At 37.0% G+C, this 19,373-nt stretch overlaps 2 protein-coding genes across 2 annotated transcripts; both read left to right on the top strand.

Annotated features, from left to right (window-relative positions):
* The first annotated feature begins 5,151 nt into the window (after window positions 1-5,151).
* On the top strand, window positions 5,152-6,061 carry LOC112197260 (major strawberry allergen Fra a 1.05). Its single transcript, XM_024337878.2, has 2 exons — window positions 5,152-5,411; window positions 5,535-6,061. Exons 1-2 carry the CDS (start codon window positions 5,228-5,230, stop codon window positions 5,834-5,836), a joined length of 486 nt encoding a protein of 161 aa, XP_024193646.1. The 5' UTR covers window positions 5,152-5,227; the 3' UTR covers window positions 5,837-6,061.
* Window positions 6,062-9,692: 3,631 nt separating this feature from the next.
* On the top strand, window positions 9,693-10,670 carry LOC112197261 (major strawberry allergen Fra a 1-B). The gene is made up of 2 exons (XM_024337879.2): window positions 9,693-9,965; window positions 10,116-10,670. Exons 1-2 carry the CDS (start codon window positions 9,782-9,784, stop codon window positions 10,412-10,414), a joined length of 483 nt encoding a protein of 160 aa, XP_024193647.1. The 5' UTR covers window positions 9,693-9,781; the 3' UTR covers window positions 10,415-10,670.
* The last annotated feature ends 8,703 nt before the right edge of the window (window positions 10,671-19,373 follow it).

The raw sequence follows: 19,373 nt of genomic DNA, 5'->3' as shown, positions 1-19,373 counted from the left end.
CTATCTAGGAAAGTCGTCTCTTTTGTCTCGGAATTCACAACAATTTGTTCGATAGTTACATTTTCTATTTCGGAATTCACGACACTTCGTTTGACAGTCGCATTTTCTGTTTCGGAATTCACAACACTTCGTTCGGCAATCGCATTGTCTGTTTCGGAATTCACAATGCTCTGTTCGGCAACTGCATTTTCTGTTTCCGAATTTCTACCTTCAAATCTATCCTCCAAATTTTCCAAGTCTTCAAAGACATCAAAATCAATAATAGAACGAGGATTCCCTTCACAACCTCTCTCCCCCTGAAAGGAAGACTGAGAAGCTCCCCCTGAGTAATAAGGCTCGAATTCACGAAAACAACATCAAGAGAGACATGTATAGTGCTAGTAAGAGGATCATAACATCGATAACCCTTCTAGAAGTCAACATAACCAACAAAGATACACTTACGGGCAAGAGGATCAAGCTTGCTGCGTTGAGGCTTGGGAATATGAACATAGGCTGTGCACCCAAACACCCGGGACTCCAAATTAGGTATAGAAGGGATGGTCAAAAGTGTATGAAGCTTCTGATGAGGATTCTGAAACTCAATCACCCGTGAAGGAGTACGGTTGATAAGATATGCTGCTGATTTTACTGCTTCTCCACAATAGGACCGAGGTACATTCATGCTAAACAAGGAAGCACAAACAACTTCCATCAACTGCCTGTTCTTCCGTTCTACTAAACCATTCTGTTGAGGAGTATAAGAATTGGAGGTTTGATGATGAATTCCATTTGACCGGCAAAAATCAATCATAGGGTCATTCACAAACTCTCCACCATTGTCAGACTGAAACACTCTAATAGATTTTTGATACTGAGTTGCCACCATTTTGTGAAATTTGGTAAACATCCCAAATACATCACTCTTATTCTTCAGTAATGATACCCATGTCATGCGAGTACAATCATCAATAAACATTACACAATATCGAGCTCCAGAAAGAGAAGGAATTTTCGCAGGACCCCAGACATCAGAGTGAATTTTCATAAAAGGAACAGGACTTTTATTAAGACTTGGTGAATATGAAACACGGTGGCTCTTGGCTAGTTCACAAATGTCACAATGGAAATCCAAATCACTGACAACAGAAAACAAATGAGGTTGTAGCTTCTTAAGATAACTAAAAGATAGATGACCTAAACGGCGATGCCATAACCATACAGCTTCCTTCGCATTCTCTACCCCATTGATCTGATTAGCTTGCCCCAAAAGATGCTTCTGGTTCTCTCCAGTCTCTGTCAAATCCAGGTAGTACAATTTCCCCCTTCTAACACCATAACCAAGGATCCGCCGAGTCAGAATGTCCTGAAACACACAGAAAGACGGATAGAAGGTCATAATACATGCAAGAACTAAAATAATTTGACCAACAGACAGGAGATTATAAGCTAGTGATGGAAAAACTAAGACAGATTCAAGGGTTAATGTATCAGATAAAACAATAGAACCTTCTCCGGTGACCGGAGTTGGAGTACCATCAGCAGTAGAGACAACAACTTGAGGGGAATGTCTAAGGTTTTTCACAAGATTAGGGTCATTGGTCATATGATCAGATGCACCTGTATCAATTATCCATGTATTATTCAAAGTAACCTTACCCTTCATACCTGATTGCGCTACATTAGCGAAGGCATTATCTAGACGTTCTTCCTCTGTTGTAGCAATGGCGGCCTTGCCCAGATTCTTTCGTGGTTTCTTGGTGAAGTCCCACCAATCAGGGTAACCAATCACTTCATAGCACCGCTCTTTGCTATGACCTAGTTGCCCACACAAAATGCACTTTCTATTTGCACATGTATTTGGTTTACCTAGAGGACGATGTGAAGAATGACCTGAGAAGCCTGGAGGAGGTCCTGGTTTGCGTTGGACAGCCATAACAGAAGATTCGGTAGGTATTGAATGCCTCATAGCCTGTTTCTCTTATTGCACCTTGCGAATGTAAGCATAGCTCTGCTCCAAAGAGAATTTAGGTTCCTTGCGCAGGATTTCTCCACGCACCTGATCATACTCTAGGTCAAGTCCACTCAAAAACATGTGAACACGCATCTGAGACATCGCTGAGGTCTCTTGAACTACAGCTGCAACATTATCATTCTGAGAGGCCACCCTTTGATCAATCTCCTAGAACATCGCCACTAACTCATTATAGTAGGTAGGAAAAGGCCATCCATTTTGCTTTGCTTCAAAACACTTCAGAATCATCATAAAAAGTTTTCTCAACAGCTTCCCAAATATCTTTTGCAGTAGGGAGACGAATATACCGGTTCATAAGAGAGGACTCCATGGAGTCAATGAGCCAACTTTTCATTGTCCGTGACCCAAGCTTTATACTCTGCAGAATTTATGGTGGGTTCAGCCTTCACTCCGGTCAAATAACCAACCTTCCCTCGTGCTCCAATGTGCATCCGCATGAGAGGAGCCCATATGGTGTAGTTGGATTCATTCAAGACAACACTTGTTGGGAACGCAGAGTTGTCTTGTTGGGTGGTGTAGTGGTGATGGATGACTTGTGAGGATGGCACCATTCCCTTCTCGGGATTTGACTGTTCTCCTTCAATTACAGGTCCGGCCATTGAGGAATTCGGGATTTTTGCAGGATTGGGTTTTCTAGGGTTTCAAGATGGATCTGAATTTTTTTTCGAAAAAAGGTAGGGTGATGGTGGTTTGGAATTCAATGGTAGTGGTACGCAGCGGTTTGTGGTGTTCTTTAGGATTCAGGATTCAAAGGATGCAGCGTAAGTTCAAAGGATTGAACCTGGCTTTGATACCAAGTAGAAAAGAATACTTCAATTCAGGGTTAATTCAATAATTCTATTCATCCCACAATGAGGGTATATATACAAGTACAAAGGAGTAGTCTAACTCTAATAGGAAACAATCTTTCCATAATTACAGGATATCCTAATTAAATAAAATCCTAATTACATACAGATTTACAGCGATTCTACAGTTATGAACCTCAAATGATTGATTGCCAGTTGTCACTGCTGAAAATGTACCACGTAGCGATGGGGCAACCCAATCAAAATCCAAAAAATTTTAAGTGTGTTCTGAAACTATCATTTCTTATTAAAATGAAATACCAAAAATACTCTTTTGCATGTTCATTGATTTGGAAGCCCTACCAGCCATGTAGTACGTTTGTCATACATAAGAATCTCTCATCAAAGAAACTAAATAAAACTTGAAACCAATATTTTAAAAGGATGAGGAGAAGCCGAGGCGTTTTCAGAAGAGTCTCAGGATGGTGTTCACCTTGAGGCTTAACCTTACGTATAAATGAGCTATATTATAAGTGCATAAGTCCTATATATAGAACACGTAATGTAACCAAAAAACAATATGGATTGTCATTCATTCATTCATTGATCCACAAAATGGAGTTGATATACTGAATTGATATTCAAAACAGAACATGGATATACTTGTATCATAAACAAAACAACTAAGTACTTATATCAACTTAATGGAATTGATATTCAAAATGGAATTGATCTACGAAATGGAGTTGACATACAGAATTGAAAAAACGGAACTGATACTTGATAAACCTCTGTAACCAATAAATAATCAATAACTTAATAACAAGACAAGTAACAAGAATATACAGACAATTGAAAGATTATCTCAGGATTTGTGTCGATATGCCAATCTGGTTCCAACTGCCGAACAATGCATGTCCGTCCAAGAAAAATGGAATTGATTGGCATCAAGAAAAACAAAACTACTTAAACTCCAAAGTGCTGAACAATTAATACGGGAATTAAACTCCAAAACTCCTTAAACAAAATGGAACTAATAGGCAATTCGGCATTCAAAACTTAATAGAAGTACTGAACAAAGTGCGAAAACTGTTAAGAATGGCATCTGTGCTAACCCTTGAAAACCTTTCTTGAATTCTATCACCCCCAGATCTCTAAATCAAAGGTTCTAAACAAAAACCAACCAACAACATTTATACATGAAAAATGAAAATCCACAAATACAGCTAGTTATACTATATACTTGATGCATATTAGATTTAGAATTTGATGAACTGAACTCAAACTCAAATGGTACTCAATTCAAATTCAATTTTATACTTATCAGATTAGCAGCAAAAGATAAAGAAAAGAAGGGAAATTCTAGTGTAGTGGTGGGTATCGCATACCCACATTTACAAAAGTGAGAACAAATTTTGTTGTCAAAGTTGTAATTTGAGTCCTACTTGGTGTAATCTTAGTTCTAATAATGGTAATTACATCTCTTACGACATTTTACAAGTTTTTGAAGAAATTCGTTGTCAATGTTGTAATCTTAGTTCTAATATTAGTAATTATACCTCTTACGACATTTTTACAAGCTTTTGAACAAATTCGTTGTCAATGTTGTAATTTTTGTTTAACTATATGTAAATAGTGTAAATGAATATGGTAACTTTTGTTCTCAATGTTATAATTTTGGTTCAAATACTTGTAAATTTTTGTTTAAATAGTTGTAAATGAGGGTATCTCATACCCACTAATACACTAGCTTGTATGTATGATACTTATCAATTGAAATATAACTATAAACTCCAAAATCAACTCAAACATGGAGTCTCAGGCATAATCGCTCTGTTCTACGTTAAGATTTTGGTCATCAATATTATGTATGATCTTCTCTCTTTTTCTCATCTCTATCATCTTTACCAGAATGTTCTCATTGGCTGATCGAACCAAATGGAGTCTAGAAACGGATAACGAGAAAGCTTCTCACCCAAAAAAAAAAAAAAATCTGAGTCGTCTGCTTTCGACACCTTCCGATGCATGTTTTGCGCCTTTCTTTCACCTACACCTCGCACTTTTTAAGCCTCATGCGGGGGGGGGGGGGGGGGGGGGGGGGGGAGACCAACTTAAAAACCAAGTTCTCCGTATATTCTTTTCTGTGTGCTATCGAAAGTTCAAATAAAATTGGAAGTCGACAGACCAACCACATTTTGTGACTCTTTAATGTCTACCGCCTAAAACCAAACGATCGAGTAGCACACTTTAATTTTTATGGATGTATCTCCTAAAGTTGTAGTAACACCTTCCACATATAAACGTTGGTCTCACTGATCTCTTTCTATAACTACCACCTTCAGAGCATTCTCTTCTGTCTGATCCTAATCTTCTAGGTTAAACATTTACTTTCTTGTTATGTTGAAGTGATAAATTCGATCGTATAATGGGTGTGTTCACTTATGAAACCGAGTTCACCTCCATCATCCCACCAGCTAGATTGTTCAGGTCTTTCATTCTTGATGTGGACAATCTCATCCCGAAGATTGCACCTCAAGCAATCAAGGGTACTGAAATCCTTCAAGGTGATGGAAAGCCTGGAACCATCAAGAAAGTTACCTTTGGGGAAGGTATATAGACATGCACTTACGTAATTGACCCATACTGTAATTAGTTATATATTTCGGAGTATTAGAGTAGGATTTAGTTTGGTATAATTACATAAATTTGGTGTCACATTATGTTTTTTGCAGGCAGTCAATTCGGCTCTGTAACGCACAAGATCGATGGGATTGACAAAGATAACTTCGTTTACAATTACAGTTTGATTGAAGGAGATGTGTTATCTGATCACAAGATTGAGAAGGTCTCTTACGAGACCAAATTGCTTGCATCTGCTGATGGAGGAACTGCGGTTAAAAGCATCAGCAACTACCACACCATTGCTGATGTTGAGATCAAAGAAGAGCATGTTAAGGCTGGAAAAGAGAAGGCATCTCAGCTCTTCAAGCTGGTTGAAGGCTACCTCTTGGCCAATCCCGAGTCCTACAACTAAACTTGGTTATACGTACGTTGTCTGGGTATTACCACCTCTATATGAACTGTTAAAGATGTGGTTTTACACGTACGTTAGTTTTTCTTCTGGAAGGAAAAAAAAGGCCAAGAACTTGGTTATATCATGCATGGATATAGACCTGTTGGATTATAGTATTTAAAAAAGATCTGATTGTGGTATTATTTTCTATAAAATAATGAAAATCATCCGTTAATCAAGCCATAACATTTCATTACTTTAATAGTTTGATTAAATATAGTTAGTGCCTCCCACCATGCCACTACCCTAGCATGGTTCTTCAAACCCTTAAAACCGTCCATTGACAATCATTGCAAAGATATGAATCATGAAATGCTTTCTTGGGCTTTTATTTTTAAGCTAAGCGAGGCAATAAGCCTCCTTAAACTTTAGAATTATTAAGAAAAAAAAATTACAGGAGAAGGGGAAGACGGTCAAACTTCATAATCCAAAACAAAACATACAAACACCAACTAATGAAAACAAAGTTTTAGCAGACCTAATCAATCGTTATTACAATGAGCATGAATAGAGGAAAGAACCAAATCCCACCAAACCAAATTAGTAGAAATTGAATGATAATTTGCCAAAACATGGGCTACCTAATTACCAAATTTAATGAGTATATATACGGAGTCAATATTAGCTAGTGTCATTTGACTCCACTATATGATTGACAAGATATTTCATTTAAAAGATCACAAAAGAAATTTAGATAACTTAGCTTAATATATGTTTTTAATCAAATGTGATTTTGAACTATTAATCTTGTCTTCTATGTATGAATGGATTATTCAAACTCACAATTTAGCAAGATAACATACTGAATTACTTTGCCAAAAATAAAACTACCACTTAAACCATGGGAAATTTGGCTTCTATCTTGGTATATAAGAAGTTAGATCTTTAGGTAGCAATAGTTGAAAAGTTGAAGCTCTAGAATCATCATTCATATTATCACAATAGATGGTACGAAAATAATGTGGCAATGAAGCTCATATATAGCCTAACACTTACAAATGAAGAGGGCGCTATCGTCTTGGGACATTGCATAAATTTGGGAATATCCAGATTGACGATGAGGATTATCCGAGGCAAAGATAAACTGCAATCTTTAAGACGATGATGTGGGGCATGTGATAAAGATGACTTTTTCTTCAGATTATGAAATGATGAAAGCATTTTCAGTACATATCAGTAAGAATATGAGTACAACCGAACGTAAATACCGTGAATTGAACTAATATCTATTTAAAAAAATGCTACTGTCAGTGGTTCACGTGTGTACAGGATAGCTATGAATCGGTGTAAATTAAGCTCAATCTGATTAATTTTTGTTCAATTATTAGAAAATGTTGCTATTTCAAATGGAATGGCTAAATTCATACTATGTTAAAATTTTATTTTTCGTCGTACGTACATGATCACAATTCACAACCATCCCAATAAACTATTTAGTCAACTTTAGTTGTAGAAATAATGAACTTAGTATATGCTTATGCAATATGCCTTGATCAATTCGTGATTAGTAGTTGCAGCAATAGTTTAACAAAGCATTAATACATTTTTTATCTGCATATTTGTACTGAGGAATCAAAGATGTATATTCAATTCGATATTCCACTAGATGACTTAGTGATTGATTAATTTTTAAGCACCAACTACGTACTGTTGATCAAGTGCATTGTATTCCACCAAATGCGTAGCTAGGCTGCTAGAGAACTTATATATATATATATATATATATATATATATATATATATATATATATATATATATATATATAGAGAGAGAGAGAGAGAGAGAGAGAGAGAGAGAGAGAGAGAGAGAGAGAGAGAGAGAGAGAGAGAGAGAGAGAGAGAGAGGTTATGAAGAGGACATCCGCAACTCAGAAAAAGTGTGGACGTCCCTCTTCTGGTGTCGAGAAGGTGGCGATGGCTGACCTGCGGTCACCAGACGAACCCTCTGGACATCCCAGACCAGTTTGCAATCAGGTGGACTCGCCGGCTACCACTTTTCAGTCGACCTTGATCGAACTACCACTTTGCAGTCGACCCGGGTGCCCAGACCTCCGATCTCGATCTCTTTGGCCTTCATCTTCACTGCAAACTGGTCTAGGATGCCGTTGGCTTCCGTCCGGCAAGAGGCGCGCCGCCGTTGGAGCTTGATAGTGGAGAAATGCCAGACGTCCGCACTTTTTCTGGGTTGCGGACGTCCTCTTCAAAACCTATATATATATATAATATATATATTATATATATATATATATATATATATATATAGACACACACTCTATCCATATTGAAATGATAATATATATATATATATATATATATATATATTTGTTCGTCTTTCCTCTTGCTTTCGGCAAAATTATTTATTTATCAGTTTTTTAAAAGGCAATAAAGTTAATTAATTGGTTAAGTGCATGAGACAAAAATATGAGGCCATTATGATTCATGGCCGGTTTCTTACATTTCTGAGACGTGTACTTACTGCCCATATAAGTTTATATTATATGGTATTTGGTAATGTAACTACTCCATCAACCCAGTTAGTTAATGTTATTAATTGTTAATGCAGCAACTGTTCAGTAAGTTTTAGTTTTTTTTTAAATTTCTTCATGCATATATATCATATCCGTCCCATTTCTTCTTAAGCTACCTTTAGATTAATAGGTCTGTGAATTGCGAAGATGGTTATCCAAGAATAATAAAATGTCCCCATCAGTTGATGTAGGATCTTCTGAATAATTAAAAGCATGTCCAATACAATGTAGACAATTAAGATCGATCAGTTTAGTCCTGCATCAAAGAAAAAAGGAAAAAGGGAAAAAGAAAAAGGAAAAAAAAAAAAGTTATGTGAAAATAAAAGAAAAGGAGAGATATTGTCGATGAGAGTTGGTTCAGTTGGCAATGGCGGACTTGAGGTGTAAACTCACACAAATTCAATCTCCACTACCAACAATCTCTCATTTGATGGGCAATCTAGAAAATGTCCTGCATTGGGCTGGGTTGGACTGAAACACTGGCCAGTTTCGTAAGTCCTGTTGGGTTGAGGTCGTAGATTTGTCCTGGTCCTAATAGTGTAAGGAAGGCTCACTCTTATCTAAACTTTTTATATCCACAAAAAAAAAAAGGAGACATATTGATAACCAATGTTGACCGCCAGCTGCTATTCTTGAAAGTTGAAATAAAGCATTCAAGTCTCGAACTACCAAATAGAAGAGAAAGAAAACCAGAAAATAAGAAGATCGAGACCAAATTACCATGTTGGTAATGGCTGGTGATTATAACCGAACTTTGTTCAAAGTTGTCATAGTATCTTCTCAGTATTTTCTTTATATATTTTTTTTTTTGGTTCCAAAGCATTTTCTTTATTTTCATCCTTTCGTTTAGGCTTTTTGACTTCAATTATTTCTCATGCTTTAGAAAACTTGCCACGTGTTATTTTCAAAAAGATGAGTGGATGTTTATCTTATATGAGATTAATTTACTGAAAGCTATGTACTGCATGATGATCAATTCTCCTTTTACCTTACAATATCTAGAAAGTCTTTAATATTATTTTCTAGTTGGATTGATTTCTGTTTTTTAAGTAATCAATTGAAAGGTGCTTATTGCTTAGTTTGACTAAGACACAGAATTTATTAAAAATTATAATCTAGAAATATCCACTAAAGAAATAAAACAGATAATTTTGTATAAAAAATTAGGTTCCTTGCTAATTTGGAAACACCCCATTAAGAAGTGACAAGTTGATTTGATCCATCTACAGGGACAGTATTGTCAGTTCACTCGGGAAATCTTCACTCTCAAAATCTATAAAGACCACCTTCCCGTTACACATTTCCAACACAACACAGCTCCCCTAAAACCATCATCCTTGAAGTTTCTTCCTTTGCTTATTTCTCAAGTCGTGATCATCATGGGTGTTTACACTTATGAAAGCGAGTTCACCTCCGACATCCCACCACCTAGGTTGTTCAAGGCCTTCGTTCTTGATGCTGACCACCTCATCCCCAAGATTGCACCTCAGGCAGTCAAGTCCGCTGAGATCCTCGAAGGAGATGGCGGCCCCGGAACCCTCAAGAAGATCACTTTTGGCGAAGGTAACTTTACCTCTCAATCATGTGTAAATATATTGTTAGATTGTCAATTTACTAACTTATGCTGCATGCAAGTGTGATGTCTAGCAAGAAAGTATTACCCTAATTAATTAATTATATGCTCGCTCTCTTTTTTACATTGGAACTCGATAGGCAGCCACTACGGGTACGTGAAGCACAAGATCCACTCCATTGACAAAGAGAACCACGTCTACAGCTACAGTTTGGTCGAGGGAGATGCCTTGTCAGACACCATCGAGAAGATCGACTATGAGACCAAGTTGGTGGCAGCTCCTCACGGAGGAACCATCATCAAGAGCACCAGCAAGTACCACACCAAGGGTGATGTCGAAATCAAGGAAGAGCACGTCAAGGCCGGCAAAGAGAAGGCCTCGCACCTCTTCAAGCTCATTGAGGGATACCTCAAGGACCACCCCAGCGAATACAACTAAGTTATGATCGATCTGTATATGATGTTTGAGTACTAGCTAGCTATGAGCGCTCTGAGTACTCAAAAGGCTGTGTGGTTTTTATGTTGCTTTCTGTCAGTCCAGAACAGCCATGGGTTTGGGCAGTTTGGACTTGAGTATAATAAGTGTCTATGGTGTGTGATTTCTGCTTGCTTGTGATGTCTGCTTGGGATGAAACTCTGAACACAGTTTATTATCTTCTATGAATATAAATGAAACTAGTTATCTTTGTAATCAATGAGATCTTACTTGCATTAACTTGATATGTTTGAGTACATCCCTGCCCAAGAGGATAAGAACAAGTTTGGTCACTCCTATTGAAAGCAATATCCAGCGACTTTGTCAACTGTTGAAAAATAATTTTTTTTTTTTTTTTAAACCCACCATCTCACTTTTGATGAGATTCGAACACATAATTTCTTAATTGATAAGTCATTGTCTTACCGCCTCATCAAATATACGCACCCAACTTTGAAAAATAGCTTCAGTCCCATTTAGCCAATGACCTAAAGTAAAGATGATGACCTAAAGTAATTAAAGACCTATGAGTAATTATCATGCTCAAGTTTGATGATAGATTAAAGTAATAACAAAGAGTAGTGGTGAGTAATATATTCAAGGGACAAGATTTTTTTTTTTTTTTTGGCAATACAAACATGAACCGACTCCTTTAATATAATTACAAAATTCTAAACGGACAGATCGCTGGGTCCCCAAGCTTTTACGAACTTATGATTTGGTCCATCTACCAGAAAAAGTGGCCAAATGCAGCGAATTCTTTATATCAATTTAGAGAAGTTTTTTTCCATATCTTTGCAATTTCTTTTGGTTCTATAATTGGTGAATATTTACAGAGAGCAAAATCCCTTATTTTAAACTATCAGATTGTATCAAAAAAAAAAAAAACCAGGAGACTTTCTTTGCCGTTGGATCGGGTGACTTGTACCTGTTATCGATAAAGTCTTCGTCAACTCTAGGGCTTTTTAGGCATCTGCAGAAATCAAGTGTAGATAATTAACTAGATAATGCACCAAATGGATCGGATTATATGAAGTGTTCATAAACAACTTAGTCCAAAAATTACGAATGGTTCATCGTCAGGATCGATCATCATTCTCAACGTAACCTTCGTGGTAGAAAAATTGTTAGTCAATAAACGGAATTAACAATCTTTGAACTTTAAACCCGAAAATGACGTGATGCATAAACAATTAAGGACCAGATCAGCCTGAAAACGTCAGGCATATATGATCGTCTCTTTCTCTCCAAAATTACTGGCATACCACGTACAAAACAACGAGATCTTCAGGTCTATAGGAATATCCGAAAGAGCATATTGAAAAGTCGTTGGTTAGTAGACTAGTTGATCGATGGATATTTGATGGTTGTCGCCCTTAATCCCCTACATATTCAGAATTGAAAGTGTATAGACTAAGACATGCATGATAACCCAATCTTTACCATCTACATCTACGTAAGTTCTGGGTTAAATCTTACGTTTCGAACCAGACTTGATTTTCATAACAACAACGTCTGTCGACATGCATGAGTTTCTAGTCCGTCATTTAACTCTTCGGTTTTGGCGATAACTATATATGACCAGCCAAATGAGGAAAAGTCTTTGTATGAATATGATGATGAGCATTAGTTTATCTTCAATTCTTCATCAGATTCAATATGAAGTTATATGTATGAAGTATGAATCCTGCTTCCTTGATTGCCTTCCAGAGGCCTTTGGGTTACCAGAGAAACAAATTTGAATCCATATTATACGTCAACTGTTATATGTTAGCTGACTTAAAAGCTAAGGGGAAATTTAAAAAAAAAATTTGTTTTCATATGTTGTTTTAATAAGTAAATAAGGAATGAGGTGATATTAGTTATTCGGAGACAAAAAATTTATGAAGCAAGACGTCCCACCCTCAAATCTGAAGGTGAAGGGTCTGTCATATTCTAGAAATTTATCGCCCGTTCCTTTATTTAAATATTTTCATATATATATATATATATATATATATATATATTTATTGTATTTTTTGTTTTTTATTTTTTTCAAAGTGACTGGTGTTATTTACCTCAAGCCTTAATTAATGACATTGCTATATGATATCTAATTCTCATATTACAATTTTACAACAAGCAACAGTGACATTCTTAGAACATCTTTTAGCAAAACTAGTCATTTTTTAATCAAATTTTAGCCAAAGTAGCTAAAAAGTCATTTTGCCTAGCCACTTATAAAATATGTCTACATCAATTCTCTTTATTTTAACTAGTTTCGTATTTATATTAGATGAGTGAAATTTGCACACCCCAATTCTGCACTCCCTTCTTAATTTTTTAATATTTTCTGATGTTCTCTTATATTTATTTCCCATATTACCCTTCTTCACTAACCAACTTCAAAACGCTGCATCTCATCCTCTCAAAACCCGTTTCCTCTCTCTCTCTCTCTCTCTCTCTCTCTCTCTCTCTCTCTCTCTCTCTCTCTCTCTCTCTCTCTCTCTCTCTCTCTCAGTTCCCTCTCCTCTCACCCTAACTAAGAGTTTTCTTTCTAAGTAGCTGAACTTTAGAATTTCTCAAGGAAAGTTATGGCAAAACATATAAGAAAATTTCATAGAACATTTTGATTGTTGAACTGAGGCACTGAGCTATGAATACCAATCATCATCAACCTATTCTCCAAAATCATATTAGTCAATCGAAAGAATACCCAGATTCATTACCCATAGATACAATGAAGAACGATTTGAGATACCCAAAATCATGCTCAGATTGTATGTGTGTTGGAGACATGAAGCTTCAAAAAAATTTATTTGTTTTCTGCATTAGGTTTTGTTCATTATCTGAAAGTTTCAATCAGTCAAACTAAAGAAAAAGAAAATCCAATTTGTTGAGAGGCAAATCGAAAATTTGAGACTAAGGGAGTCAGAGATAGAGGGATTGCCAAATCAAGAGACATAGCGAGATTTAGAGGAAGCCTCTGAGAAGTTGATGATGAGAGAAAACTTTCCTTGATTATAATTCTCCAATCGAGAAAAACAAATCTTTCGGTCTTTTTCATACAACAAATTTGAGAACTCTCATATCTTGGTATTCTGAATTAGAGAAGCTAATGAGCCCTCTTTCGGGCTTTGGTTCATCGAGACTCTTTCAGTAACTTAATTGATGGAGTGGGTTCGAATGCTTTGGCCCCCTCTCCGATTGCTACAAAAACTTTAGCTCTGCAACTGGTCTGTTCTCTCTCTGCAAAGCTTCCCACAGCTTCATCTATCATAGTTCAATCAGATTGTCTCCGTTTAATCCAAGCAGTTACGAATCACCGCCGTCTAGTGGATTGGGATGCCAACAAAGTTGCAAACCTTGTCGCTAATTTGGCTCGATGAAAGATGCGCCAGGCGAGTTGGCTTCAGCTGCCTCCTTCTTCCATTCTCCATATTCTTCTGTATGATAGAGCTCCTCCTCTTCTGTGAAATAACGACAGTTTTGGTTTTGTTTTGTTTTGTTGTTCTTGTTTTCTTGTTACTATTGGCCTATATATATGTATATGAGCCAACGAGGAGAAACGGGTTTGAGAAGATGGTCGGGATGCAGCTTTTTGAAGTTGGTTGGAGAAGAAGGGTAATATAGGAAACAAATATAAGAGGACATATGAAAATATTAAAAAATTAGGAAGGGAGTACATAATGTAAATTGGGGTGTGCAAATTTCACTCCCCTTATATTATTTATATAATGAAATAAAAAATAATAATAGTGAGCCTCATCTCGCTCTCTATATTTATGAGTGAGATAGCCAAAAGTTAAAATAGATAACAAACTTAGGAGTCTGGTGCAGCCATTAAAATTGATAAAAAAAAACTAAACATACTCTCCAAAATAGTTAAGGATTCAATAAGATAGAGAGACTGCTAAATATGCTCTTACAAATTATAAATAAAGATAAACTAAGACTAAGCTAGCCTAAATTTGTTTTCTGTTCATGAGAAGTCGTCCAAATTTGCCTAATATATGAAAATGGGTTTTTGTCAATTTACCCTATTTTTAGGGGTTCTTTTTCTTACTTACCCTATTAAGTTTTTTTAATTCTCTCTTACACAAAACACTGTAAGGATGTCTTCCCTAATACCTCATTAAGGTTTTTTTTTTTGTTTTTTAATTTTTTTTTTAATACCATTTTACCCTCACCCCTTTGTTACTTAGAGAGGGAGAGAGAATGGAAGAGAGAGAAACCATAGGAGATTTTGTCGGAGCCGGTCATCGGTCACTGGCCGCCGGATTCCAGCCAACTTTCGCTGGAATCTGGTCACCGACCGCAGGATTCCGGTCATCCGCCACCGCCCACTGGACTTTTCTGAAAACCTCGCCGGAGGTCCCCAAAGAGATCGTCCGAGATCTCATAGGTCTCCGGAAAAGTTTATTACCCCCAAATAGACGTCTATTGCTCCCGAATAGAGGGGTAATAAAGGTTTATGAAACCTCACCGGAAGTCTCCAAAGAGGTTGTTGTAGATCTTATATGGGGTCGGAGATGTTTATTCCCCCCTAAATAAACCTGTATTGCCTCTCAATAGATGTCTATTGCCCCTTAATACCCATTTATTTCTTAAAATTAGACAAATAAAACTTTGATTAAAGAAAAAAACGAGGAGATTACATCAATTCAAAACGTCTATTGCCCCCCGATAACTTTTTTTTCTTTGTTCTTTCCTTCTGGGCCTTCTGCCCCCACTTTACCAAAAAAAATTAATTAATTAAATTCTACACTCATTTTACAAAAAAAAAAAAAAAAAAACTATTTGGGCACCCAAGTCAAAAACCGAATGAGTTTCTCGCCGGTGTTGAGAGCTCCGACTCCAAAGTAGTTGCATCTGGTCGAGCTGGTCCAAAGTAGATCATTCAATCAATCATAGCCTTAGAGATGACGACACTGGTGATGCCGAAGATGACGACGACGAAGTCGGTGCTGGAAAACAACGGGGAAGAAGGCCAACGGAGGGATTAGTGCAGGGAAGAAGATTCAGATCGGACTCCGAGCTTTTGTAATTAAGATCCTCGTCGTCGTCGTTGCACAGAGAGAGAGAGAGAGAGAGAGAGAGAGAGAGAGATAGATGGATCCTTGGGTCGTCATCGACGTCCTTGCAGAGAAAGAGATCGGTGATGAGAGAGAAAGTGAGAGAGAGAGAGTCGTCGACGTCTTCCTTGCACAAAGAGAGAGAGAGAGAGAGAGAGAGGGAGTAGTCGATGACGTCCTTGCAAAGAGAGAGAGAGAGTCGACGTTGTCCTTGCAGAGAGAGATCAATGATGAGAGAGAGTCGGCGAGAGAGATAAGAGTGGTGACCTGTAATTTTTAATTTTTTGGAGCCCAAAATCGTCATTTAGCTATCAAGTGGGGTTAGTGGGAACAAAATTTTGTTGGTGGTGTAAGAGCAACTCCACCGGTCTTGCTTTCCTCGGGCTCCAGCAAGGAAAACTGATGTGGTGACCGACCACAAGGAATTTTGGCCTTCCACCGGTCTTGCTTTGCCCAGCCAAGGTTTGCCTTTTCATGACCGAGGCCAAGAAAAAAGGCAAGCCCGTGACTTTTTTCTTGCTTAAGCTTGGCAGGCTGCCAGCTCCACCCAAAGGTATCGTGGCTGCCAGGTCGACACAATATCTCGCATGGAGCTACAAGCGAGGCCGAAACCCAAACCAAAAATGCCCGAAGCTAACCCAGAAACCCAATCAGTCAACAATCGATCGAATTCAAAAACTAAACTTAGCAAGACGTAGAGCACGTTGAGAGAATCAACTTCCGTACCTCATGCAGCCCCGAAGATCGCCGGAGATTGCAGGAACTTCGCCGGAAAACTCATAGCTTCTCGTCGTCGATTCTTTGTTCACCGTCGATGCATGTACAATCCGAGAACGCAGGGACGTAGGCAACGGCGAGACGAAACTGTTGCCGGTGGTTCACCTCGAAAAGGTGGTCAGACTGAGGAGTTCTGTCCGGGTCGTGGCTTCGGGTCATCGAGGAGCAGAAACGGGTCCAAGTCTCTGGAATGATCTGGGACGGTGAATCGATCTAAGGGCTATTTATAGCTTGAGTTTCATTTCAGACGAACGGCGCTGATCAAGCGGTGGACTTTTTAACGGTCCAGATCATGCCAAAGCATTTCTTTTTATTTAAAATGAATTTTTTTTTTTATATTTATAGAAAATTTTCAGATTTTAAAAATTCATAATAAATTCATACGAACTTCGAATATTGCGTTCCATATATGCACGAGATCGTATCGACGATCTCTACAACTTTCATGAAGGAAGTTTTCCCAAATTCAGAACGTATAAAAATTCAATTTTCACGACCCCCTAAATAACGTTGTATTGTACTTATTCATAGTTTTTCATTTATGTAAGAAAAAGTTGATGAACAGTGAAAAGTGAACAGGGGTGGAAACTCATGTCCAGTGGCAGTGAACATTAACTTGACTGGTCGACGCCTCGACTTTTCTTGACTACGGGTAGAGTTGCTCTAAGTAGACTAATTTTAATCTATTTTAGTGCTATGGGTCAAGGACCTTATGAAAATATTAAAATCAAGCTAGCAACATAGACATTCTTACAAATTATAAATAAAGAAAAACTAAAACAGTCTAAATTTTTTTTTTTTTTTTGTGAGAAGTCGTCCAAATTTGTCTAATTATATGAAAATATCAGGATCAAGATTGTTAAATAATAAACATATATTCACACAGTAGACAAGGTTGGCGCACATCTTTAAAATTTATTATACCATCAATTTCGTTTTTTTTTTTTTTATGACAGACCATCAATTTGGTTACAATTTGTAGAAATCAATATTCAGTATTCTATGTCGCCGCTCACTGAAGTGAAACCCAAACAACTTCACGTTAAACTCATGTCCAGTGACAGTGAACATTAACTTGACTGGTCGACGCCTCGACTTTTCTTGACTACGGGTGGAGTTGCTCTAAGTAGACTAATTTTAATCTATTTTAGTGCTATGGGTCAAGGACCTTATGAAAATATTAAAATCAAGCTAGCAACATAGACATTCTTACAAATTATAAATAAAGAAAAACTAAAACAGTCTAATTTTTTTTTTTTTGTGAGAAGTCGTCCAAATTTGTCTAATTATATGAAAATATCAGGATCAAGATTGTTAAATAATAGACATATATTCACACAGTAGACAAGGTTGGCGCACATCTTTAAAATTTATTATACCATCAATTTCGTTTTTTTTTTTATGACAGACCATCAATTAGGTTACAATTTGTAGAAATCAATATTCAGTATTCTATGTCGCCGCTCACTGAAGTGAAACCCAAACAACTTCACGTTGAAAGAGAAAATAGAGGAAGCAAGCTTCCAGGAATCAACTAGACTTCTGTATTCTTCCATTCCATTTATTTGTTTATTAGCATGTCCACATTGTGGAGCCATCAAGACGAGTGATGCGGTCGTCTTTGGTGATCGATCATTATTGTTTGTATTTTGAGGTTTTTGGATGGATGATTATAAACACGTTGTCGTTGTCTCTAGCTAGCTTGAAAAATATCTTTATATAGAAAAACGGGATAATATATATGCCCCTAGTTGATCCATTTCTGAGTGAGTGGCTCAATTAAGACAAGGCACGATAGCATATATGGATATAAAGATCGATCTGCATGTGCCTGGTGTCCAACGAGTCATATAGTCTGTGCTGGTGGGCTTAAGGAAGGCACAAAAATCATGTAATGAAGATTAGATCTGCCTGCAGATTAATATACGAGGGCCCATCGGCATGTACTATCATCATCATTCAAAACCGAACAACAGTTTCAGTCACCCGCGGACCTAACTGGCCGGTGGCAAATGAGAGCTCATGCGCTTAAAGAGTTTTTATCTGTAGTGAAGTTAATTGATGATTTATTAACTAGCAGATAAAATTTTAGTCTAAATGTTAATATATATACTCCCACAACAGCTTAAATAAAGAGAATATAACAGTATGTTTCTAGATAAATAAAATTATGTGTTCGTTACTTATTCCAATAGGAATATAATATCAAGCAACTTGATCATGTTTAACATTTTCTCTATTAGTTTTATGTTTCTGTTGATTATAGAGACAGGGGAAAAAAAGAAAGGATCCGGTAATGTGAGACAAAGGATCAAGAAAGGAGATATATATGAATGGAGAATGTCTAATCAAATACCCTACCAATAGAAAGGTTAAATTATTTTTGATAATTTTCGGTTATACTTTTATGTACTACTAGTCTCTTAGGTGTCTATGAGTTTTTTTATTTTGTATTTAAATTGAATGTCACTGGTTCGATTGCAATATAGTTTTGTTTAGTAATATTTTTGGTTACACACTTATACTCGAAGATACATCCAAACGTGATTTGATTCATGTAACTCCATAGTACGCTGTACATAATCAAAAAGCCACAACACGTGCAGCTCACCGGCAACAACAACAAATATGAATGATAGTGTAATCTAAAATCCCAAGCCGGTATTCGATTGAAAGATCATAGACGATTAGACGATCAAGAGTTTGATTGTGTCCAGTGTCCAATTTCTTTCTTTTAATCACCCCAGATTGTTTTTATTAATTGAGTCGCATATTAGCCCATTAGGCCGGAAAGGAAAATAAAATATAAATGAGGCCGGAAACATTACTAAGCATAGGCCTGAGGGTTAGAAAAGAGATGGGCTTCCATGCACACAGCCTTAAAAACATCCCTCATCACCTTTTGCTTGCTTGCCTCAATTTCCTCTTCTTTGATTTAAATGCCTGGTTTCGGATGCACCTTGCTTACAACGCTGCATTTGCATCCCTCATCATCATCATCAGCAGGAGACGACTCAAACATGATATCATAAGGAAAATAACTCAATTTTTTCTAACAGTTTATCACCCTCCATCTGTGTGTAACCATTTGT

This window comes from Rosa chinensis, chromosome 4, assembly GCF_002994745.2.
Source record: "Rosa chinensis cultivar Old Blush chromosome 4, RchiOBHm-V2, whole genome shotgun sequence".
NCBI classification, from domain to species: domain Eukaryota; kingdom Viridiplantae; phylum Streptophyta; class Magnoliopsida; order Rosales; family Rosaceae; genus Rosa; species Rosa chinensis.
Note: the sequence above shows the minus strand (reverse complement) of the source record. Positions and strands in the feature narration are given on the sequence as shown.